Source organism: Sus scrofa, chromosome 7 (assembly GCF_054392235.1).
Source record: "Sus scrofa isolate SSC_HxYL_T2T_F1_AM1 chromosome 7, Sscrofa_HxYL_maternal_Yorkshire_Landrace_v2.0, whole genome shotgun sequence".
Lineage (NCBI taxonomy): Eukaryota > Metazoa > Chordata > Mammalia > Artiodactyla > Suidae > Sus > Sus scrofa.
The window spans coordinates 99,631,436-99,658,268 of record NC_139389.1 but is presented as its reverse complement, the minus strand read 5'-3'; the positions used below and the strand labels follow the sequence as shown (position 1 = coordinate 99,658,268).

Below are 26,833 nucleotides of genomic sequence, written 5' to 3'. Positions count from 1 at the left end.
TTTAACTTCTGAATATAGAGGAGGAAATTTTATTAGGTAAAAGCAATGGATTAAAAATTATGACAAATTCTCTATGTAATCCAGTAACTCCATTTTAAACTAACATACAGAAAATAATCACATTATAGAATGCATTTATATCACTTATCATTGTAATTCATTACATCTGTAGTTTAGTACAGTCAAAATTTAAGCCATAATTTTTTTGTAAATCTTAATTCCATCAGTTAATCAAAAGTTGTTTTTTCAACTATAGTGATCTGGCACTTTTAATTATTGATAGCATTCTTTTATCTTTTCTGTTTCCTATTTATTTGCTAGAAGTCTTAAGTTCTATATGCTTCTTCATGTTTCCAAAAGATATTAGCTATAGTTTTTGTTTTATATTCTTAACATTTCCCTAAGCTTATTTACTTCTCTCATAAAGCATGTGAATTCATGTGAATCAGAAGTCTGTAGTGGATTTCTTGTCTCCCTTCTCACCCTTGTACCCACTATCATACTTTAATTAACTCTTTCTGATTTTCTGTTAGTTTAATTATTAGAATGAATGTTCAAGTTATCATTCTACTTTATAGATAGAAGTGTTAAATGACAATTTCTGCATGTTCTATTATGTGTACTCTAAGTTAGATCTCTTTGTGCAACTCCTTATTAAAACATTTGAAGACATAGGCATACAAAGAAAGTAAACACTTCTGAAAATATATAACATCTTGATATTACAGGAGAAACAACAATATGGATGATGATGATGAATTGGGTATGCAGTTAATCAAAAGTAAAACTACAAATACATTCACAAAGACACAACATGTCTATAAGATTCATACGGTTAAGAAATGTGTGTATGTATATCTATCTACCTACCTATCTATCTATCTCCAGGTAAAAACCTCACAAACATTTCATTTTCCCATGAGAGGTTTTTTAAGATATGTTAACCATTGTTTCATTCAATACTTAGTTGAATTTTATCCTGAAATTTGAAAGCTGCGAAGCATGATGTTATTCATTAATACCAAGAATAGATGTTTAACAGAAACTTATTCTGGCTTATTAGGTTATATTGCTAAGTTGAGAAGAAAATATGTCAAGATAGTTTCTTTTTATTTGTGATTTGTGAAAATATACCACTATCGAAGTAATACCACTTCTGTTTTTCTTTCAAGTAACAGACTGAAAAGGGAGCCTCGTTAATAATCGAATTTGTGTCTGGTATATACAGTGAAAAAAGAGTTAAGGCAAATGTTGCATTAAACAGTAAGTGATAACTAGATTATCTTTTCCTGTTAAAATATTGGTCATAAGTGCTTTTTTCTCTACCCACATCTTTTTATTTATACTCTACAGATTTTGGGGTGTAATTTTAAAAACTGTCTAAAAATGATATGTAAGCTATAATTCAATTTGAATTATGATATGTAAGCTATAATTCAATTTAAGTTTAGAATTATATGTTTACACAGATATGCGATTATCTCACTTTATAATGTATTTATAGTAGCCTAGCAAGCCCTTTTATTTTAGGAGGGACCCTTGAAGATAATTAGCATATAAAGTTTCATTTTAATATCGCTTTAAGCACTGATGCCTTATGAATAATCTAGTTATTTTTCTTTAGCAGATTTTCCACAAATCATAGATTAGGAGAGTCACCACGAATCAATTTTTTTTCACAACAGAATGATTCCGAAGTGATCTTTACTGAGTTTTCTTGGATCCTTGCAACTGGAACTTTTGGGGTTGAAGAGGTTTGTCAGAAGACAGAAAAGATGGTGTCACTTCAGATCTGATATTCCTGGGTCTGGACTTATAGATTATCTGTTGAAGATTGATTCTTCCCCATGTCCTCTCCAAATTCAGATCTCACATCTCCAGATGTTTAGAAGGCCCTATTTGACCACTGTCACACAGAAAAAGACAAAACTCAAGAAAAATAATATTACACGTTGACTGCTCTACAAGATACAACATAATTCTTAGATCAGATTTTCATGAATTCTGCCACCAGGCCAGCACACTGTTAATAGAACGAAGAATGAAAACAAAAGCACAGTTCCTAGAACTTAGATTTATTTAATTTTTCCCCCACAAGGTAACTCATTGTACCCTTCAAATGCAAGATGTTATTTTTACCAGTATAATTTTTCAGCTATTGAGGCAACTTTTTTTTTTTTCCTCAGATGAGCTAAGATGCAATTGGCAGGGCTCGTCAGTAAGTAACATAAAAAGATAGGAGGTCGGCCAAGTAAAGGAGGGTAGGAGGAAGGAAGCAGTTAAAAAGAGTTTTTCTTCAAATAAAATAATTTTACAATGTACTTGTTAATGGCAAATCTCTGATTGAAACATAGCTTTAACAAATTTAAAAGTTCATGTTCTCTCATGGTTGGTATGCTGGAGGGAAATTAAACTGATGTAAGCTTACTTGAAATATAGTTGGCCATATTTATCCAAAAAAAGTTGTTCTTTTTACTGAGTGCGTTTAGCCATCAAGCTAACATTGTCCTCTTCAAATATTAAGTGTTTTGCACTCCGCAAATGAAAATAAAGTACACACACACACACACATACACACACAGGAGGAGTTTTCAAATTCCTAAGTTCAAAGTCCTCCTAACCTGCCCCATGATTCTGGGTAGAATTATTTTTTTCACAGTAATGCCTAATTTTGTAAAAAAGAGATTTTTTTCTTAAAAATTTTTTCCACTTCAAGAAACACATAAACATTTGAAGGAAACAATGACTTTCATAATCTGGGTGTTTATATTTCTGACATCTAAAAATAAGCTCTGTTGATTCTGATTGGTGTAAGCAATTAGTTTAAGTAGAATAAAAACAATGTAGTAACTTTTAAAATAAAGCTTACCTGGGACTTCATAGGCTGTCTACCTATTATTCCATTCTCAAATAGGCAAGTAGAGTGTTATGCAAATTTTCTCTCATAAAATTATTATTTGCTTTTTAGGGCCACATCTGCAGCATATGGAAGTTCGCAGGCTAGGGATTGGATTGGAACTGCAGCTACTGGCCTACACCACAGCCAAAGCAATGAAGGATCCGAGCGGTGTCTGCAACCTACACCACAGCTCACAGCAATGCTGGATCCTTAATCCACTGAGTGAGGCCAGGGATTGAACCCTCATCCTCATGGATACCAGTTGGGTTTGTTACCATTGAGCTACCATGGGAACTCCATTTCTCACATAAAAGTATTAATTCTGACTCTGGAATGAAATAATGTCTTTTACATTTTTGTCATTCTTTGGCCCTAGAGTTTCCTGTGATTTTTTACTTATTACAGTGGTGATTTGTACATTCTTACATTTAATTCAAAGCCAAGTACTGAACTGCAATCTTTCTTCTACTTCTTTTTTGGCTGCCCCATAGCATATGGAGTTCCCAGGCCAGGGATCACATCTGAGCCACAGTGGTTACCTTTGTCACAGCTGCAGCAACGCTGGATCCTTTAACCCACTGTGCTGGGCCAGGGATGGAACCTGTGTCTTGGCACTGCAGAGATGCCACAGATCCCATTGCGCCTCAGAGGGAATTCTCTGACCTACAATCTTCACACCATCTTTTTTGTCAGCAAATGAGTAAGGCATCGAGAAAAATTATAAATGACATTTTGCCCATCAGTGATCTGCAGTGGATTTTAGTAGAAGAAATGAACAATTCTGTCACTGCTAATGAACTTAATGATATGATTCTCCTAAATATAACAAGGGAATAACTTAAATAGGATTTAAACTTCTTAATGCTAATGGAAACTAAGCATGTGCATGTAAATATGTAAGTGGTATAAAATTTGTTCAAAGTTAGCATGAATTTACAAGCTGCTATTGTCATTTAGTTAGTATATTCACCTATACTCAGAGGCACATTCTAAATCCTTGCACTTTTGCCTTTTGCCAGCATATGAATTTATAAGTAGTTAAATTTCACCTGTTCTTAGTATGAGAGTCTATCCATGTTATCAAGGAATATGTTCTTGAGTTTGATAGAAGGCAATGAAAGTGGGCCACCTAAGTTATATAGATACTATCCATGGAATCTTTACCATCTTATTCTCCTATCCTCACTTTAAAAAAAAAAAAAAAGCAGGAGTTCCCGTCGTGGCGCAGTGGTTAACGAATCCGACTAGGAACCATGAGGTTGCGGGTTCGGTCCCTGCCCTTGCTCAGTGGGTTAACGATCCGGCGTTGCCGTGAGCTGTGGTGTAGGTTGCAGACGCGGCTCGGATCCCGCGTTGCTGTGGCTCTGGCTTAGGCCGGTGGCTACAGCTCCGATTAGACCCCTAGCCTGGGAACCTCCATATGCCGCGGGAGCGGCCCAAGAAATAGCAACAACAACAACAACAAAAAAGACAAAAAGACAAAAAAAAAAAAAAAAAAAAAAAAAAAAAAAAAAAAAAAAAAAAAAGCAGATGGTAGAGAGAGATTATTAAAGTAGTAGACTTCACATAGTAATAGCAAAACCTATTATACAGGTCTTAGAAATCAGGCAACAGATGCATAAAATTAAAATCAGATTAGAGGAGTTCTCTTGTAGTGCAGCAGGTTAAAGATCCAGCATTGCCTGGGAACTTCCACATGCTCTGGGTATGGCCAAAAAATTAGATAAATAAATACATACATACAATCACATTAGATTGGGAGGGGCACTGTTTTACTTAAACCGTTAGATAATTGTTCACTTCTTCAAAGTTTGCTGCTAGGTTAGGGTGGAGATACAACTGTTGCTTTTTTGAAATTGTCTTTCATTTATAAGGCTGTCCCTATGTGGCTCAGTGGTTCAGGTCGCCACTGAGCAACAGGTTTGATCCTTGGCTCTGAGAAGTGGGTTAAAGGCATTGCCCCAGCTGTGGTTTGGATTTAGTCCCTGGCCTGGGAACTTTCATATGCTGTGGGTGCAGCCATTAAAAAAAACATTTTTGGTAAATTGAATTATAAATGGCTAGTATAATAAATTTCTGTTTTTAGACACTCAGATTGTTCTATAAACTTTAATCAATCACAATATAGTAATTAGGGATTTTATCTTATTTTTTTAGCCAAAGAAATTAAAAATTTCTTATCCACATCATTTGCTAAGGCAAAAAGAGGATACTGATGATTCTGGGGTCCTGATTTTCGGAGGGAATATTTTCAAATAATTTGAGTTAGTCAACTCATCAGTCTCATAACCAATAAAAGGAAATGGTGACTGGTGAGGGAGATTAAAACATAAAAATCAGGAACAGGGAAAACAGAGGGGCAAAAAGTCACAAAGGCAAAAATACAGAAGTTGAACTCAAACTGAGCCTCTACCAGGGACTCGAAAAAATGGCTGCTTATACCACTAAATGTTTTAAATTTAAATAAAGGAAATTAAAACATAACAGTATTTAGTACTTATTTCTAAAGCATCATTCCAAATGACCCATTCAAATAAAATTTTGTTTCTTATATATTTTCACATTATTCAACAAGTTCCTCAAGTACCACTATTACCAGCTTCCTCATGAGACACCGTAGATGACAGATGATCAGCTTTGTTACACGTGTTACTGAGCTGAAAAGGCCCTTCTCTGTACTTAATGTAGCTTAGTGGTTAAGAATAGGAATGTAGACATCAAATACGTCTAGTTTCAAATTCCAGCTCTAACATTTAGTTTCTATGTGATCTTAGGAAAAAGACTCAGTCTCTCTGGATCTCAGTCCCCCATCCGGAAAATTAGAATACTTACCTCATAAGGCTGCGAGGATAAATTAAAATTACGTCTGTAAAGCATTTAGAGAGTACAAAGAGTGGTAACTAAATGGATCATGGGATGACTTGAGAGTCCTGGGATGGGTGGTTCATGGGTTTCCAAATCTGGGCTGCAGTTTCAAGTTCTTAACAACCAAATCTAACTCTACTTACTTCAGATCCCTGGCATTCATCCTGTCACCCCCAGTTTACTGCACCCCAGGTATCAGGACATGGGAGACATTCCACAAGGATATGTTCCCATGAAGCATTTTGGTACCTGAAATCTAAGGCACTGTCAATGGGCGGGAGACTTTAGAGCTTGGGCTTGAATCACTGAGAAGCATTTGTTACAAAGGAGGTGGGTGTGGTGAGGAAAGATGAGGAACTGATCTAATGGCAAAAATTTTCCTAACTCATAAAACCCATTTAGAATTAAGAAATAGGAGTTCCTGCTGTGGTGCAATGGGATTGGCAGTGTCTTAGGAGTGCTGTGTTACAGGTTTGATGCCCAGCTTGGCACAGTGGGTTAAGGATCCGATGTTGCTGCAGCTGCGGCTTAGGTTGAGACTGGTTTGGATCTGATCCCTGGCCTGAGGAAATCCATAAGCTGCAGGGCAGCCAAAATAGAAAAAAAAAAGTAGAATTAAGAAATACACCAAGTTGTTTTATTCTCAACTATGTGTGCACATACACGTCCAGGCTTTTCTCTTCTGGTTGGTATTATTTTGGCGTTTTGTTAACAATGACAAGTTTAACGTTTAATTGCTACACTCGTTCTTTGGGGAATTTTCCAGAGATCTATTAAATACAAAGTTTTCTTAACTGTAATATAAAGGAACAGGTATTGTTTAACCAGGGAGAAAGTTGCCAATCACCACCGCCGGCCTCTATACCCACTTTTTTAGAAAATAAACATTGGTATAGCACCTCAAGTATTTACGCTTATCTTTAGTATATTCATACAGCTGTTTTATTAGGCATTCTACAGCTCTAATTGAATTAATCAAATTATTTTAAACTGGCAAATTATATCCATTCTACTCACCTCACCTAGAAAACTCAAATATTTATTTTTATACGCAACTTTTTTTTTCTTTTTAGGGCCGAACTTGCGGCTTATGGAAGTTCCCAGGCTGGGGTGGAATTGGAGCTACAGCTGCCAGCCTACGCCACAGCCACAACACCAGATCTGAGCCACATCTTCGACCTACAGCCACATCTGCAACAGCTCACAGCAATGCTGGATCCTTAACCCACTGAGCTCTGCCAGGGATCAAACCCACATCCTATAGATACTAGTTGGGTTCGTAACCCACTGAGCTATGACAGGAACTCCCTTATTCAATAACTTTTATATCTTGTTCATACTCTTGTTCTCAACTCCAGTACTTAAATATGATTTTTAGTCTACTATTTTTCCTTTTAACTGGTGCTGACTGCTCTCGCAAACTCGGTCCTTATTTTAACTCTTTAATTTTTATAACTAGCTCCTAGAATCCTTATGTTCTTTTTTCTAATTTTTGTTCATACTCAAACTTCATACATTAAACATTAGCCATGAACCATTTTACTCACATGTCATTTTTCTGAGTATTTTTACTTTAAAAATAGGGAAGATTAAGACAAATTTCTGAGTCCTAATCTGCTTTATTCATCTCTGAGATTTTCAGTCTTGTTTACTAAAAAATTATAAACATGAGCTGCACTGTAATTGGTGGCAAGCTGGTTAAGCACTGACTCCACTCCTCCAGGATTTCTTGGAGAACAAAAGGCCCTTTTAGCAAGACTGTATTTGTGAGACAGAAAGAGAAATAAGATTCTACATCTATCTATCCAGATTTCCCCTTCATTTTCAGATTTAGATACTAATCAAGTAAATTATAAAGGCAGGAGGAGGAGGAGGAGGCAGCTTCCACAGTCTCGATTCATTGCCTTCACAGTACTGGAGGGCAAGAAACAACAGTAAGTAGCTAGAGCTCAGTAGCTCCATCCCAGGAGAGGGAAGTGAGGAAACCAGGCTGAAGAGAAGTGTTGGATAATTTTCATTCCCTCTTTTTAAAAGGCAAGTATTTTTGCTTGCTAATTGTTGGCTGTTAGTATGTATTTAAACTCCCCTTCCTAATGGAATAGACAATCCTTTTTATAGAGTGGTAGTATTTAGAAAGACCTTTGTTCTTTAATGGTGGGAAAGCCGTTGCAATAGTTTTTGAAGAGGGTCATGAAAAAAAGTGGCCCCAAAGAAAACAATGACCACTAAGATACCATATAGTTTGGAAATTTGGTTTGAGTTGATCTTATCTCTTCACACTACTCTCTGATGGTCTCTGGGTTTGTTACAGAACTTTTATCAGGTTCCTATCAGTAATGTATGTACCACATTTCATTTTAAATTGCACTTTGGATTTAATTACTTGATAAACTATCATATCCAAGACTAAGATGAATCACTTTTCTTGCTTTTTCTGCTATATGGCATTTATAAAAATTCATGATTTCTCATTTATCTTGTGTATTTACCCCATCTCTACTTCCCACTATTTTGTCCTAATACTGCATGGCTCCTGTACTATTCCAATTCTTATTTGATGCCTCAACTCCCACAAATCTCTACTGAGCTCAAAGAATAACACTTCTCTTTCAACTAAATCTGTGCTAGTCAATATGTCTCTCAATTTTCTTGGCAGCTTGTTCCTTTATGCAAATTGTATACAAAAATATGACTTGTATATCTTAAAAATTGATATAAACTAAAAGAACAATACTGCTAAATCACTGTGATAATCACAAAATTAGACTTTTAAATATCGGAGTTATTTTAAAATCCTTTTCATTACGAGAAGGATACCACAATGCAAGTAATTCACATTAAAAAGCATTCTATCTAATAGATATGTTGATTGGTGGGCCAGTTTTGCCAGTGTTTTAATTCACATGTAATTCATGTAGACCCTGTGTCAGAAACAACTAAAGGTAATTCTACTTTATCTAAAAACTGATCAGTTATTTCCATATACATGTTCTGTGATTATTTTATAGTCCTCAAATTTCATAGTCCTTTACCAAAAAAAAAAAAAAAAAAGCATGGTGATAAACTGCAATTTGCCATAACACATTTTCTCCAAATCGTAGTATAAAACACAAGACATTTTTTTTGCACACTCTACTTTTATAGAACAACCAGATTTGTAATTGATTTCTTTATTTTATTAGATTTATCAATATACATGGCAGCTTTCTCAAATCTCAAAGTTCCAAAAGTATGTCATTTTAAAGATGAAAAATCACTTTCCTTTAGATGTCATATTCCTAGAGACAATTAAAGTCTATTTATAAACAAAATAATTGATAAACTAACACACTTTAGAAATCAGAATATTTTAAATTATTTTAAATGAATACAAGATATGCCTTTTTAATTAACTATCATAGTTAAATTTAATATCACAAAACAAAATGACTTGTCCCCACTAATTTCTCAAGTGGGGTAAAGTCATTGGGTTTTACACTTAATATAAGTTTTAAATGTGATTATTAAATGATAATATTTTATCAATTATAGGAAATATTCATTTATAGTCATTTCCTTAGGTCCATCCATCTTTTTAGGCCAAGTTTGAGCCCATGTCAACCTTCAAGGTTAGATTCAGTGCACCTAACCTGCCTAATAAGTTGTCAATTTAAGAATATGAATTTCATTGATAAGAAAGGGAAATAAACAGTGGCTAAATCACTGTTCAACTTGCAAAAAAAAAAAAAAGCTAGAGTTAATGAGAGTTTCAAATAACTAATTACTTAAAAAAACTTTTTCTTAAACAGAAATGGCCAATGTCGGGTTTTAAATTTCAGAGGGTAACCTTAACCAAAAAAACAAAAACAAAAAACCCCACATAAAAATAGTGAAGTCATCACCTTATTGATAAGAAAACTAAACTTTAATAGTCATCGAAGGGGTAAAAACCACTTGCAGTCTACATTTAAAAGTAATTTTAATCATAGCTAAAACAAACTAAAAACAAAGAATTCTATTAAGAAATAACAAAAATGATAGACATTTAATATCACCTAAAATGTAGATACTTAATATCCTAAACAAAAATATTAAAGATAAAAGGGACTTGGAATTTTTTTTCAACACTTCAGCTTATAAAATCACTTTCTAAATAGCTCATATCCTTTGCTTTGGTGTTTTGTCTGCTATCAACTAAACATTATACAGTAGAAAATCACTTATGTTCTTTTCAAATGCTTGGCATTATAATGTGATCTCATATCTTTCCTCAAATTAAACTTTGCTCCACATATTCCACATGTATACAGATGAACATCCATGTGCTGTTCCAACTGTTCATTATTTGGGAATATCTGAAAGCAGACCTGGCATATAGTCTCACCAGCAGATAAATGAGAAATCATATGCCGTACATGGTCATGTTTTCTGAAGTTGCCTTGATCACAAATGGAACAGACATACCTGGCCATGCCTTTGTGCATATCATTGTGCAGTCGCAACTGACGTTCTCTTAAAAACTGCTTTCCACATGTCTGACAAACAAACTGCTTTTCCTTAGTATGAACAGTATAGTGTTCTCTTAAGTGACACCGCTGATAAAATCCTTTTCCGCACAGATTACAAAAATGCTTTCGTCTGTGATCTCTTTCGTTCTCTTCCATGATGGCACTCTTAAACATGTCTTGGTCTAGGCAGCTAGACATATGTTCAACCACTAGATTTTCAGTTTCAAAACGCTGGCCACAATTAGGACATCGAAAAGGACAGGCAGAATGTTTAAATAACTGCTTTTTTTGGATACTGTTTATCTGGAAATGATTGTCCCTAAAATCATCCAACATCTCAACAAACATATCCCTTATTTCAGACTGCTCATCAGGATTCTCTTCCATGTCCATTTTCTCCTCGGCATTTCCTAACCCGTTCATCGTCAGATCTTGGGGCTCTCCACACCTCTGGGCATGTTCCTGAAGCTGTCTTCCTTTCACAAGGATTTGTCCACACTTGCCACATGCACAGATATTTTCGATGTGTTTGGCTAAGTAATGAGATGACAGGTCCTCCTCGGTTATCGTAAGCCCACAAAGCTCACAAGATGCATTTTCTGTATCCTCTTGTACTGGACTGCTGTTGTTTGGGGGCCTCATGTTTTCTAGACCACCTCTTTCATCGGCATTTATTGACATCCGAGGTTTTAGAGTTTTCCTCCCACTCTTTTTAATACTGACATCTTCTTCAACATAGTATCTATAAAATGGCTCTTCAGGTTCGTCTTCTAATTCATCATTGTCAGTGGACTCATTACAGTCTTTATCAGTAACTTTAATAATGTTAAAGTCTTTCAGTTCATCTGTAGGAATATCTTCCGGTTCCATCTTGATAATGATTCTTTTCCTCTCGGCAGCTCTGCTTTTTTCTTCACTGGCTAGTTCAGTCTCCACTGTGCTACTTTTTCTGCTTCCAGTGGTTGAAGTTGAATCATCTGCGGCCTGGCTTGTGTCTCCTCTGTATTTGTCCGTCTGTGCACAAAATGCTTTAGAAGAATCCTTTTCACCAAATTCAGTTTTGATATTACTGTCTTTTCCATCTCTGATATCCACAATTCTGTGATAGGATCTTGTGTTTTGGTAAGAATGTCTGTTAGTACAGGTTAGCACGTGCTCATCTAATAATTTTTCACAGCTAAAGCCAAATCCACAACTATCACAGGTAAAACTCCGTCCAAAGCGTCGTGACACACGTTCTTTTGGAGTTGATAATTTGGACACAGAACTCTTTTTACACACATCAAATAGTGGTTCAGGAAAATTACCTAATTGCAAAGATTCTTCATCAGGCTCTCTATTATGTGGTGTATTTACTGTTGAACTTGGCTCTGCACACCACCTACTGGCTTCACTGCCATTTCTGGCCACAGTGTCTTCATACATTCTTACCCCAAATATCATTTTGCTGTTCTGTTTGCTAGAAGCAGAAGATGAACATTTGGAACTGGAACAGTCTGCGTCTTGTATGTCTTCTAAGCAGTCAGGAACATTGTACAGCTGTAGGTAGTTCATTGCCACTTTAAACTGCTCAAAACTGGAAGGAGCTGTCATAATTTTTCCTAAATACATAAACTGCAAAATGAGATCAAAACACTCGGCACTAATTTTCATGTTGCTGAGATTCAGTTGTGCAGTACTATGCTGATGGTTCATGAAAAACATTCTAAAATAGGAGCTACAGGCAGCTAGAACTGCTTTGTGTGCTTGAAAGTAAATGTCATCAATTGCGATACAACAGTCACAGAGAAAACCCCATTCCCTTTGGTTGTTTAGCTGCTGAAGGACGTAGCTGCTGTGGCTGGGCTTTGCCATCTTCTATTAATTAGAGACCTATGTAAAACAAAAATATTAAAGTTAGACAAGGTATCAGAAAAGCACTGGAAAAAAAGAATTAATTTTGATCATGACTTGTGTGACTCTGTTATTACAATCTAGGTATGACTAGCTTTCCATTCAAATGTGGCAAAACTCAATAGCAATTTGAATTGAAAGTTAGTAATCTGATTGCAGAGTATCAAAAACTTCTTAAGACGATTGATATAAAGGAATCACTGCTCATCCTTAAGTGTGATGCGGGTATTTTGGTTGTGTTAAAAGAATCCTTATCTTTTAGATATATATGCGGCTGTATTTATTGATGAAATTATATATCCATGACATGCTTGAAAATAATCCAGTGGGGTAGGTGTGAGGGCTACAGATGATAGAAAATTGGCCAACTACTGAAACTAGGAGGCAGATATAGTTCTTTTTTTTCGTTTTTTAAAGTTGATTTACACTGTTGTGATAGTATAGTTCTATCTGTGTATGTTTGAAAATTTCCTTAGAAAAATTCTACTTACAAAAGCTTATTAGATTACATGGAAATGACATCAAGTAAATAGGTCTGATCAACATTCATCCCTTTTCTTAATTATTGGAGAAGCAATAATTCTGTAGAGTCAGAGTATTTGTCTTATATTGCTCGGTAGGCAGTTTACAGTATAAAGATGTAGTTGCTCTATTTGGGAAGGAGGTTTCTATCTTTAGATTGTAAATTTTTTTATTTTTCAATCATTAAAAAGAAGCAACAAAAGTAAAACATGCTCATAGAAAAAAACCCTGAAATATAAAAGTACATAGAATGAAAACACGCCTTAGTTCCCATATCTCTTTCCAGAGGTAACCTCTCCAATTGTATATCTTAGAATCTGATTTTGTGTATACATACAGAGTCGATAGTTATTGAATACTCGCTATGTGCCAGGCACATAGTTTTGCTTTTGTTCTTTTGCTTTGTTTTGTTTTTTTACCTAAATGGTATTGTACTGTATGTAACTTTCCGCAACTAGTTTTCTTCACTTATCAACATATAGGAGACACTCTAAGTATTTTTAATGTTCAGATTTGATGCTGAAAAGGCAAGAAAAATATTAAAAGCATTAAATGTCCTATTATATCACAAAGGTAAAATAATATCTGATTTTAGCCTTAATTTTTAATCTGTAAATACTAAACTTCAGAAGTTATCTTCTGAAATTAGCTTAAAAACAAGTACCTGCGCAATTTGACTGAACATAAAAAGAACATTCAACAAGCTGTTTAGGGAAATAAACGTTTGTTCTTCAGTCCCCAGATCCTTCAATCCCTGCAGTAGTAATGAAAAGATTATTTAAAGATTTCTACTTGCTTTGTATAACAGATGACATGTGGATCACATACTCCTTTCCCCCTCTACCTAAAGACACCTCACCTCCTTCCTCCTGTCTGAAGACAGTTACATAGTAGGAAAGTGCACCTGGTGAAATGAAAATGGGTTATAATGAAACCTACTGCCTTCTTAAAACTGCAACCACTAGGCCTTTTCTGTAAGTCAGATCAGGTATTTCAAGGAGGTACAACATTTCAGCCTTGTGTAACCCTAACCCTAACCCTGAAGTCATGTTCAGTATGTACGTAAATACAGAAAGCAATGTATGCTCAGATATTTATCAGTATGTTATTTCCAACTTGAAATGCCTGGTAACAAGTGAGGTGTAAGTAGACCAAGGCAAATCCACTTCCTAAAATTCACTGTCATGTGGCCTTTATGAAAACTATATTTATGAATGAAGACTGTAGAAGAAAATGAGAAAAATTTTCAGGGTATGAAGTCAAATAAATAAACACAGGCTATGAAACTGTATAACAATTATGTAAAACGAATCCACCCAACAACAACAAAATCTTATTAGAGGGGTTTAAAAAAAAAAAAAAGAAAAAAAAATTGACCCCAAACCCATTTTATGTAGTATGAGATTTCTAGGTCTACAGATGTTTTATAAGATTCAGAGAGATTTTTAGTGAATAAAGAGGTAGAGGGATATCTCATAACTTTTTCTAGTAATGAGAGTTGTTCACAAATGAAACAAACCCATCCAGAGGAGAATGAGTGCCCTGTGCAAAAGCAGGGACAAATACTGAGGACAGTGTGGTACAGTGCAAGGAGCACAGACTTACTGGATCACATAGGCCCGAGTTCCAACCTGGCTTTGCCACCCTGGGTAACTTGTTTGTCCTCACTGACTCCCCCCCCCCCCAAGTTTCCTGAACGGTCAAAGCGGGGATAATAATACTTGAAATAACATATCGAACATGAGGATTCACAGGAGCAATGTGTAAGGTGTATAGTGCTTGGCATGTGATAATCAATGGAAGTGACAGTGGCAGTGTGGTGGTGGTGACGCTCACTTAAGCACAGAGGTTAAGTTTGACTTGATAATCTTCAAGTTTCCTTCCAAATAAGAGTCCAACAGTATGAAAGTCAGCAGTTTTTCTGTTAAAACTTTCAGATTTTAAATACCTTGTACTTGAAAGAATGATATTAAGAGCTTAAAAGTTTCAAGGACCCTTCTAACCTAAAGGAAAGGTAGTTCTACGGTCAGCAACCAAAATTAATGTAGCTACAAAGAAGACCAGTATGACAGGCATATTTGTAGCCAGTCAAAATCAATTACATTAGTGAACATATATTCTGTGTTAACATAAACAAAACACTAAAACAGTAAAAGCATCAACAGCATTTTGACACATTTATTAATCCAACAAACATTTTTTATGTTGGTATACCAGGCACTACATAAAGTACTGAGAATCAGCAATAGCATAGGTATTCTGTAATCTCAAGGACACATCGAGGGGAATTTCGTCTTGTTCTAGATGAGTGACTTCATTCAACATGTACCCAGCAAAGCGCCTACTCTATGCACAAAGGGCTGTGCTGTGGGGGAGAGAACAAGGGCTGAGCATGAATCCTATCACCTCCAAGTCTCTCTGTGTTTCTCTCTTCCCCTCATACAGCTGGAAGCTGAAGAAATACCTTTTTGCCTAAAATTATTGCTTGACCTAAAACTAGTTTCATTAGTGTTATTATGCAAATGCCCAAGTTCCGAGTAAAGCTGATTTTAGGGAGAGTAACTTAATAGCAATCATTCACAAATTAGTACCAACAACTGTATTCTTGTTACACCTAATTCAAAAAAGCTTTGAGAAGGCTTAATAACACCAAAACAAAAACAAACAAACAAAAAGGCAAGAGCTGGAATCATGGGTGAAGGATCTAAATTTTTGTAAGACTTTCACCTTGTTATGTCTTGAGAATAACTTTTGCATTAAAATATTTGTATTTCACTTTTATTAATTAATTTCACTCAAATTCCAAAAGAAGTTTGCTCAATTTTCTTTAACATCCTTAACAATTCTACCTAAAAAACTTAGTGTTTTAGGTGAAATGAGTATATCTGAAAAACTTTACTATAACTTAGAAGTTAAAGCTTATAAACAGTTTTTTTTTCATGATTTTGATTTTTTACATTATAGCTGGTTTGTAAACAGTTTTTGCTTTTGTTTTTTTTAGGGCTGCACCCACGGCATTGGAGGTTTCCAGGCTAGAGGTCCAATCGGAGTTGCAGCCCCTGGCCTACACCAGAGCCACAGCAACACTAGATCCAAGCTGCATCTGTGACCTACACCACAGCTCGCAGCAATGATGGATCCTGAACCCACTGAGCGAGGCCAAGGATCAAACCTGCAACCTCATGGTTCCTAGTCGGATTTGTTTCCACTGCGCCACAACAGGAACTCCCTATAAACAGTTTTTAATACAAGAATTCCTTTTATTTCAACTGTTCTTGTTTTTATAACAACGTTCTGTGATTGCTTTTGTTTGTGTTGCATCACTAGTAGAACAAGTTTGTACAGCTAGAAATCAAGGGCTAGGGATGAGAGCAAAAATGTCAAATGTGATCCAAAGCCAAGGGTTTTCTCTTTTTTTCCCCTATCTTTTTAGGGCGGCACCTGCGGCGTGTGGAACTTCCCAGGCTATAGGTTGAATCAGAGCTGCAGCTGCTGGCCTATGCCACAGCCACAGCACAATGGGATCTGAGCTCTGTCTGCAACCTACACCTCGGATCACCCACTGAGCGAGGTCTGGGATTAAACCTGCATCCTCATGGATACTAGTCAGATTCTTAGCTGAGCCACAAAGGGAACTTCACTAAGGGTTCTCTTAAGGCTAGAAGGATACCCATTTTGGATGGAATAAGGAGTTAAGTGATGCAAACAATTTTACACTGGGAATTCCCTGGTGGCCTAGTTGTTAAGATTCTGCCCTTTCGCCCCAGAGGCCCCAGGTTCAATCCGTAGTCTGGAAGCTGAGACTCCACATCAAGCCGCCTCATGCCACGACCAGGAAAAAATAAAAATAAAAAGGAAAAAAGAAACATAAAATTAATTTTTAAAAAAGTTTTACACTGAATTTCTATTTATTTTTTAATTGGTTATGCCTATAGCATGGAGAAGTTCCTAGGCCAGGGATCAAACCCAGGCCACTTCAGTAACAAAGCTACAGCAGTGACAACATGAGATCCTTAACCCACTGAGCCACCAGGGAACTCCAACCCTGGATTTTTAAAATTTTAGTTTGAAAAAATTTAACCAGCTCATCTCAAATTCAAAAACAGTGACGGAGTTTCTGTCGTGGCTCAGTGGTTAACGAATCCGACTAGGAACCATGAGGTTGAAGGTTGATCCCTGGCCTTGCTCAGTGAGTTAAGGATCCAGCATTGCTGTGAGCTGTGGTGTAGGTTGCAGACACAGCTCGGATCCCGAGTTGCTGTGGCCCTGGTGTAGGCCCGTGGCTACAGCTCCGATTCGACCCCTAGCCTGTAAACCTCCATGTGCTGCGGGAGCGGCCCAAGAAATGGCAAAAAAGACAAAAAACCAAAAAACCAAAAAACAAAAAACAACAGTGACCATGCACATTAAGAATATTCATAAATTTACATATTCATAGGCTTTTAGAAGTTAGAGGTCTAATCTAGTCCAACATGCTTACTTCAAAGACAAAGATGTGATGCTGTTAAACAATGTATCAGGGGGTTCAGAGAAGGGTGGTAAAGTAGGTACTAGGAGTCCTGACCACCCAGATGGGTACTGACCACTGAACAGTGCTTACTACATACTCCTTGGTACTATGCAGTTTGCCCTTCTGCAAAGAATAGTCAACAAGCACTAGGCATGAATCCTTAACAGAATTATTAAGGCTCTTCCACCAAACACTACCCCATCTGAATGCTATCTGTAATGTGGCTGCATCTACATACACGCATCTAGCCTTATTCAGTAGATGTGTTCCCAAAATTATACTCTGTAAGCTATTTCAGTAAATTTCTCACTGATACAGTAAGGTTTCAGAAATACCTTACCCTCATTGCTAAATCTCTGAAATTAAAATAAACAAACACCAAGTTTTGCTGGACATTTCTTTTGCCTTGGTCTTAAGTCAAAAGATAATTTAAGGGTCTGTAAATAAGCATATAAAGTGAATGAAGAACTTAAAAGGAATTTTGGAGTGACTCCTTCTGTAAGGCAAATAATCACCCTCTAATCTGTGTCACAGACGTGCATTACCAAGGACACTCCCCTGGGAATGACTGGTATAGTCTCAGTGACGCTGCAGTAGAGCCTAGTATCGGACTCAATTCAGGATCCCAATCTCCACACCACTAACAATTACCTCTGGGTCTCAAACATTTCAGTATATACACTCATTTCCTTGTACCTACTTCTCTGTCTTTTATGACTGACGTATGTACATGGATTTAACTTCAGGGCTATAGACTGGCTTCTTAAGAAGCCTGAAGGTAGTGAAAGGATCCTCTCCCGTGTATACATCCGAGCATCAGGATGTACTTGAACATCTACGGGGTTCCTAACAGGGCATAAAGCATTGAGGTGGATGATGGAAAAGGATAGTATACAAAAGAGCTAATTACATATGAGGGATTAGATTTTAAACCAAGAAACAACTTGAGAAATTTAAATACTGAATTATTTTGACTTAAGTTCAGTAAGGGTTTAGAAAGAGAAAAGCATGAAATGGTACTAGAACAGTACACTTTAGGAAGGACTTAAGTGAAGCCTTGACAAAGGAGTAATACAGAGAAAAAAAGAAAGAGAGGGAAAAACACCAGGTATGTGTACTGGTGTGTATATAAACAACTGGGGAGAGGTACGTACGTAGCAGCGTAAACCAGAGCTTGGGAATGTAACGTTGAGGAGAGATAAATCTGTTTTACTGGGCTTGCTATCAATGTGCCAGGATCTAGTCTAAGCAGGTGTGGGTGATATCTGCTTAAACTAGAGCCTGGCATATCAACAGTAAGACACATATAAATATGTCATGTATTATAGATAAAACATATATGTATGTACGCATTAAGTATGTATATCATTTTACCATTTAATCTTCATAACAATCCCTGCAAGTATGTACTGTTTTAAGACTCCTTTCCAGATAAGAACACAGAACACAATGTTATAGAAACTTCCTAAGGTCAGAGGACTTGGTGAGATTAGAACACAAGCAATATGACTCTTGAGCCTGAAATCACAGCTTTAATAACTCTGCTACCTAGAAAAATAAAGTCACCTTTTAAAAATTCTTCCCTAGGATACCATTTTCTAGGGTATACAATATTCCAATCTCTAAATTTTTTTTTTTCCTTTTAGGGCCGCACCTATGGCATATGGAAATTCCCTGGCTAGGGGTCAAAATGGAGCTACAACTGCTGGCCTGTGCCACAGCCACACCAGATCCGAGCCGCATCTGTCACCTACTCAGCAGCTTGTGGTAACACAAGATCCTTAACCCACTGAATGAGGCCAGGGATTGAACCCACATCCTCGTGGATGCTATGTCAGGTTCTTAAACCCACTGAGACACAACGGGAACTCCATCTAAATTTAAACCCAATAAAATTCTTTAAGGTTTTTTTCCTTGAGGTTTCCGGGAAGGGCCAGTTGTATAGGCTCCTAAAAATAAAAGATTTTACTTCAAGGCACTGAAATTGGACAGACATGATCAAGTTTAGAAAATTTTATTCACTTTTTAGAACAAGCATGCTGCTGGCTGATTATTAGACTGAGAATTCAGTACTTAGTACAAGAAATTCTGTAATTATAACTGGATTATGTTCCAAACCTTTATTTTTTAGTTATTTGGAACTTGAAACACATATCCCCATAGAAACAAAGCTATAAATGGTGGCTCCACTCTGTGCTCACACCATAAAGTCTTTAAAAACCCTGACATGGCCACGTATTAATTCGTCCTAACTGTGCTGTAGTAGCATCTGCACTTTTAGCACTAACAGAGGTACAGCAATGCCTACTACATTCAACTCTGCAGGGTGGGCATGAGGCTTAATGGCCTTTGTGTTCCCTGTGCCTAGCCCACTTGCCACAAAGTTGGCACTTAATGCATGCTTGTTAAATGAAAGTATTAAATAGGAGACCAGGGGAGTTCCCGTTGTGGCCCAGCAGAAACGAACCTGACTAGTACCTGTGAGGATGTGAGTTCCATCCCTGGCCTCATTCAGTGGGTCGGGAGTCCAGCGTTGCCGCGAGCTGTGGTGTAGGCTGCAGACTCGGCTTGGATCCTGTGTTGCTGTGGCTGAGGCGTAGGCCTGCAACTGAGCTCTGATATGACCCCTTGCCTGGGAACTTCCATATGCTGCAGGTGCAGCCCTAAAAAGCAAAATAAATAAGAGCCCAGGAAGCAGACACTGAAAGATTTGAATATCAGCTCTATCACTTATTTAGCTATGAATTTTCTTTAACTCTCCAAGCCTTCTTTTCTCATCTATAAAAGGATAACCATACTCTTCACAAAACTCTCGTATTAATTAGAGGTGACAAGTGCTTTTTTTAATCTGAGCGAAATACAATTTTTCTTAAATATTAATGTCATCATGTGGACAAAGTTCATAAAATTTTCCCATGATCAAGGTCAACCTGTTGCTTTATAGATGAGAAAACAAACTGAGGCCCTGAGAGGTTAAGTCATATACTCAAAGTCACATCTAGTTTTAGTGGCTTACAGGATAGGACCTTGGCCTCCTCAATCCTGGTCTCAGGCTCTTCCTACTATTCCAACAGCAGCCCCCATATATGGCAACTCCTGGCTGTCAGCTTTCTCCTCTGCAACAGTTACATTTTCTGAAAAATAGGAGCTATTCAAATTCGCAAGAGTTGTTTACACTTACACAAAATGGCCCAAGACTATTATGCTTTTGGAGATTGTAGTTTGTCAGTTGGTTAGTATTTTTCTGTCTCCTTACTTGTCAAGCCAACAGCTGTCACTTCTAAAAGGTGTGTTGCTCTCCTACTGCCCACCATTTCAATGTTATGAGTTATGAAATTAGACAAAAACTCACTGAAACTGCATCTATAAAAAAATATAAATAAATTTGCTGTGAGGACCTAGGGACATGTTCTAGGAGTAAGATCAAGTTTTAATTCCTGCACTTTTAAAAATCTATTTTAATTGCTGAAAGGCAACACAATGCTTGACTCTTTTGCTTCAGCCCAGGGGCACGGGACAGCTGAGGCTGTCAACAAAATAACTTCTGAATGAGTGTTACTGTACTTAAGCTGTTAGGTTTAGGAAATGAATTTATCCACACAGAAAGCAAAGGGAACACAGTGGCTTCTGAAATATTCCTCTCTTCCTCCAGGAGTGGAAGAAGAAAAGCATTTAATGGCAGGCAGTCCACATTTTGATCTGTTCATCCTAAGGAGGCAACATGGCATCTTTTGACCACCAGGGGGCACTGGGTGAACAGCAGGCTTCTCTCAGCAGAAAGCCGCTTCACCACTTCACCAGGAAGTCCCTTTTTGCACGTGGCATGTTAGGGTTCATTTTGTGGAACTTCTATTCCAGAGTGCTACTCACTCTGTGGTCTGGGATCCACCTAAAACTGATCCCCCCCTGTCTCCACCTACATGCCAATCACCCAGGCTACTTGGGAGTCACCTGGGACTTCTTCCTCACCGTTAAGTCTTGCCAATTTTGTAAGTCTCTCTCAAATCTGCCCCTCTTTTCCACCCTTACCTTCCCTTTCCTTGAGGCCTCTATCACTACTCTTGAATTATTACAACAGCTCCCTAACTGGCCCCTCACATCCATCCCTCTCCCTCAAAAATCAGACCCTGTCAATTCTGCTTAAACTCTTCTATGGGTCCTTTCACACACCCTCAGGCTAAAGGACAAACTCCTTAGCAAGGCGTACAACAGCCCTCCTTGCCCACCCATCTAGTCTCCTATTTTGGCTACTTCCGCCTTCCAACTTCGTGTTCAGGTACCATAAAACTGCTTGCGACCCCTCCCACCCACATGCACTTCATGTATTTCTCACCTGAATTTTCACTCATGCTGATCTGGTTCTTCTGAACCCCCCACATATCTTTTAAGAATCTTTTCCTCCAGAAAGCCTTCTTTAAGACTTCACTCTCCTACTGTTTTTGATATTACTCTGTGTATTATCTCCTTATTCTGCATTTATTACACTACTTTTTAAACATCAGAACATCAACAGAAAGCCCAGACTAACCAGACTGTCCGAGTTCAAATTCTGGTTCTGCCACTTATTAGATGTGTGAACTTGAGCAAGTTGCTTAACCAATCTGTGCCTTGGTTCTCTGATCTGAGAATGGGAATGGTAATCCTTCCTACCATTTAGAATTACTGTAAGGCAGTGTCTGTTATGGAGCAAGTGCTAAATAAGAATCAGCTACCACAGTTATCTATGTGTTGGTCTCCCCATTAGACTATGAGCAACTTGAAGGCCAGGGCTTTGGCTTGTTCGATTCTCTGCAACCCAGTATGTGCTCAGTAAACACAGCTGAGTGAAAACTGGTGAGGCAACTCTATGATGATGGGAGAGACTACCCAGTTGCCTTCTTTCAGCAGGCCTAAATAAAAAAATACATATATATAAATACATGTACATATATAAAATACATAAATATATGTATTTTTTTAAGGTCCACACATTTTTTTTTAAAAAAATTGTACTGTTTCTAATTTTGTAGATGCAAGTGTTTAATTTTTAATTGTAACCCAAATCCTGAAAACATCACACTTTTATCTAATTAAAAGTCAATGAAACCAATAAAAAGAGTACCATAAAAGTATGTTCTTTCTAAGAAGCTTAACTCCAGTTTTAAGCCTTAAATCTATTTAAGATTTAAGATTCCCCCTCATCCCAAAGCAGCTAACACAGCAAAAACCTTCATGCTTTCATACATGCTCCTCCTTTTGCTTAGAGCCTTTCATCGTCCAGCTCACTCTCTTTAGGAAGTTCTTTCTGATCCCTGGGTAAGGCAGACAGCCCTCTTCTGTGCTTCCAAAACAGCCTATACCTACAACTAAGGGGTGACAAATAATGTATCAGCCAAACCAGGATGCCTTATCTACCCCTGCACTCACAGCAGGGATTACAGTGATGTGGGTCCCCTCGTTTGTGGCAGGCTCCTTGAGATCAGGGCACGGTCTCAGTCGTCACTGACTGCATCCCCTGAGCCTCTATTAGCTGCCTGACATTTAGTTGATATTTGATCAATTTTTGAATGAACAAGCATTGAAGTAGACACTTTTATTTTGCTTATCAACTGTTCGCATTACTTCAATTATGGCAATTTTTATGTAGTAGTCAAAAAATTAAAAAGTGATTTCCCATATGTTATACAACTGATTTTCACAAGAACTGAGGTAGGTATTTTTATTACCCTCTTTTGGCGAATGAGGAAACAGGTTCAGTGGTTGATACTCAAGTGCTTATAAGATGGGACTCAAACTTTGACTCTCTTGATTCAGAGCCCTAAGTTTCAGTTTTTATAAACCAGAAAACACTTTCTGGCAATGACTATTACCTAAAGTGTCTCTTTGGACACTCTAAACTACCCAGAATCACCCTATTCTCAAAAAGGCCCATATTACAGGCAAAATGCCTTGCCCCTTCCCATCTCCTCTTCCACCTGCTGATTCCCACTGCCCATGAGAGCAAGTCCTCCCCTAATACAAAAGACTTAAAGTGAGGATGGAGCTCTTCGGTTACCTCTACGAAGGATTATGTGCATCTCACACAGACAACAAACAGAAAATCTGGTTGGTGATTTAATTCTTTCATTTTCCAATTTCATTTTGAAAATGATTTTAAACTCAAAGCAGAGTAATGTAAAAAACTCCCATGTCCCCAACACTCTCAAAAACCAATGCTGTGATTTAACTTCTAGGTACTATTTTGGGGATTTGTTTTCAGAATACCATCAATTACTTCACAGCTCACTCCTCTTGAATATACCAGGCTAAGGAATAAGTAATTCTGTACTTTGACTACGACTTCTTAAAGTTACTACACAAATGACTCTACCTTCCACAATGTAAGTATAATTAAGAAATCTATCTTAAGCATGTATCATCTTCTTCCAGGCCACATCTAAAAACCGCAGTCATTAATCTCCTTCCTCTAATTTCCTTTGCTTGATGTTTGCCTCTGGATATTGATCAAAAGAGACCTCGCACCTCATATCAGCACAGAGATATCTTGGCAGTGGTCTTTATGGCAAGTACACCCACTTCCTTCCAACTATAAATTATGAAACTCTTTACAAATGTGAGGGTTTCATTTTAGGAGGTTGGTCAGTAAAAATCAACCCCTCAGAGGCTTGACAACAACATTAACATTAAATGTGTGACAACTAGCCCTCCAAGCTCCAGCAAGCACTTCATAAGGACAAACCTAAAATAGAAGCCCTGTTATATTTAAACTCTCAGGTCTGTTACTTAATCACAGAATTTTAAATCAGTCCAATACAAGACATTCCCCCTTTTCCTCTCTACCTGGCCAATTCTTAACAACCTGAGTCGTGAATACAGAACATGAGCCCATGAATCATCATGGCCATCTCTAGGCAGGGTGAGGCACACGTAGCACATTATGACCAAATGTTGCCTTCTTTCATTTTAAACAAGGAATTGATTGTTAACAGTGATAATCTCTGGGGAGTGGGAGTCAGAATGACTTTCATTTTTGTTTTTTATGTACTTCAGTATAAGCTGATTTTTTACAAAGAGCATGGATTTTATATAAAAACATCTCCAGTTTTCTCCAGTTTGAGAAAAAAATAGACATGAATCACCTTTAATTTGGTTCCCATAAGAGAATAAATTCAGTATTTTATGGTAAGAGATACCAGTGCAAAATGAAAATATCAAGAGAAAATATTCTATAGAGACCAAAATGACCTCTCAAAGCAGATGTTTTCCAAACATATCTTGATTTGGGGGGGGAAGACAACATATTATGGCTTAAAAGTAAAAATCTATGGAAAATTTTTCCACATTTTCATCCCAGATGGTTTCATGCCCTTTGGGCCAGAAGCTTAATAGCAAAAGCTTAGCACTTTTCTGGATGGAGGGAGGAGGCCTAAAAGCAGGCACTTGTTTTCTCATGCATGTTAGAATGGGTGGGCTGCAAGGAACACAGAGACACCCTTAAAGAGCTTCATGAACTAATTCTTCCCCAGAGCCTGGCAAAAGAGGAGAATAGATAAACAGCACAAAAAGTTAGCAGGGTTAAGGCAAAATCAAACACAAGGTCAAGAGCAAGTGGCTGATATGGTGCTCTGCCCTGCTAAGGTCCTGGTTAAATATGGTTTCTCTTTTCTCTGACAGTGATGCACCAGGGCTCCCCACTTCCCCCAAATTAGGCCATGTTGGGTAGGAAGAATAGAAGGCTTCAGGTAAGACTGCTCCAATGAGTTACTCTATACCATGAAAATCTGGTCATAAAAGACAATCTGCTTTAAAATGAGTATAAGATGTTGACTCAAGGTTCCACTCACAGATTGTCTGTATTATTTTATTAATCTTTGGAAAAACATTTTACCTTCACTATGCTTCAATTTTCTTTTACAACGAAGAAGCCCCCACCTAGTTTCCAAAGCTATTCAGTTATCATTGAGACTTTATTAGATATAAGTAATTCAAAAGGAAAATTTTGAGGTTCTGGTGGCCAGCCATCATTCAAGTTTCTTCTTTTTGTATCCCAATTCTCCTCATCGTATCTTTTAGCAATGACAAAGTTTCATAATTTCAAAGGAGAAGGTGATGATTAGTTTGGAGTTATCATGAAAACTGCATCCTTCACCAAATCTGCTCCAGAGTGCCTTGAACTTCAGCTCAAGAAATTGATTCCAAGTCTCAAAAAGCCTGGGACCACTTCTTGGGTTCGAGTGTCAAAGGGAAGCGTTCCTGGCATAGTTTTTCTGCCTGGAAATACACTTGGCCAATAAAGAACCTGCTGGTATCTACCACGTTGAATCTCAATTTAGGACTATTATTACACAACAGACAAATGCCCTACTGTTCCCAGAAAACATCAAGGACTTCCACCAACATCTCCTTGACGCTCCCAATTTGGAAAAATGTCCTGTCAACCCTGCAGACAGATCATGTAGATGTGCTGCTTAGGTAGGAAGGGAGACTCGGAGGATAGCTGAGCTCAGACGGAAGCCTACATATTTTAGTGGTAACGACTCTCGATTTGCATCCAACCCATTTACCGAAAACTTCTAGTGAGCTCCCAACGCTGGAAGCGAAAGCACTTTTCTCCCAGGAAACATATCTTTCCACTGAAAATTCCCCAACTCGAGACCTACCACTTTTTACTGAACAAAAAGCGTGTGTGCCGGCGGGGTGGGGGTGGGGGGAAAGAGCGTGGCAAGAATTTGCACGGCTCTTACGCCTCCTCCCTCGGAGCGCGCCCAAGTCTGCGGCCTCGGGCTCCGGGACACTTCCCCTCCCACCCGCCGAGAAGCCGCGGCTGTAAGTTGAGAGAAGCGGGCTCTGGGCACGTCAATCAACCGGGTCCTCCCGCCTCCCGTCTACACCTCCCCTCCCCCCCCCCTCAAAAAATAAAGGCAGAGAAAGAAAGGAAAAAGAAGGTAACTAATTTGGGAACTAGTCTCCGTGGGCTTCGCCTCCGACCCAGGGAGGCCGCACGTCCCCGACCAGACGCGCCGGAGGGCGGCGGGATCAAGCAGGCGGCCCGGCAACCGCCTGTCGCCGGGTCCTCGCAGCGCGTCCGCCGCGCTCTGGCTCCCCGCACGGGTCGGCGCCGCTCCGGCCCCGCACTCCGTCAAGCTCGCGGCCCGTCACCCTCCCGCCCGGGCCAAAGTTGCGCAAATAGCCCCACAACTGGCAAATACTCACCGGCCGCAGCAGGATCCGGGGCTGCGGAAATTTTAGGGAGTTTAAGGCAAATCAGCCACAGGAAAGGCGGGCGGAGACGAAGGGGCCGCGAGCTGCAGTGGCGGCGACGCGCGGCGCTCGGGCTGGGCTGCGCGGAGAGGCTCTGGCTCTGCCAGGGACTGTGCTGCAACAAAGGACTTCCGCTGCCGCACAGCCGCGCCTGCTGCACCGCACTGAGCCGGCCCCGCTTACGCGGCGACTCCGGGTCTGCCCACCAGTTCGCTGCGGCGTCCGCCAGCCTTCCCCTCCCTCTCGACCGCCCACCCACTCCGCCGCTGGCTGCTAGGGGCACCCGCGGTCGCCTGTTTGTTGCAACAAGTTTCTGCGTCGGGTTCCGAGGAGGCTGGCGCAACCCGCACCGCGGGGGCCGGCGCGGCGACAGCCTGACCACCCCTCTTGCCCCTCTCCCTAGGGTAGGCTTGGGAC

The 26,833-nt window shown here is 38.6% G+C and overlaps 1 protein-coding gene and 1 long non-coding RNA gene across 3 annotated transcripts; one reads left to right on the top strand and one right to left on the bottom strand.

The window, feature by feature from the left end:
- Nucleotides 1-10,973, top strand: LOC146401800 (uncharacterized). Its single transcript, XR_014811007.1, has 2 exons — nucleotides 1-4,109; nucleotides 4,430-10,973. It is a non-coding gene; the product is annotated as an uncharacterized LOC146401800 (long non-coding RNA).
- On the bottom strand, nucleotides 1-26,538 carry ZBTB1 (zinc finger and BTB domain containing 1). 2 transcript variants are annotated; one of them, XM_003482279.5, is made up of 3 exons: nucleotides 26,369-26,538; nucleotides 10,208-12,123; nucleotides 1-1,906 (listed from the first exon to the last, which is right to left on the bottom strand). In XM_003482279.5, exons 2-3 carry the CDS (start codon nucleotides 12,103-12,105, stop codon nucleotides 1,870-1,872), a joined length of 1,935 nt encoding a protein of 644 aa, XP_003482327.1. In that variant the 5' UTR covers nucleotides 12,106-12,123; nucleotides 26,369-26,538; the 3' UTR covers nucleotides 1-1,869. The 2 variants fall into 2 exon arrangements, with proteins under 2 accessions (XP_003482327.1, XP_005666364.1); XM_005666307.3 differs by lacking the exon at nucleotides 1-1,906 and having other exon boundaries at nucleotides 8,919-12,123.
- Nucleotides 26,539-26,833: the final 295 nt, after the last annotated feature.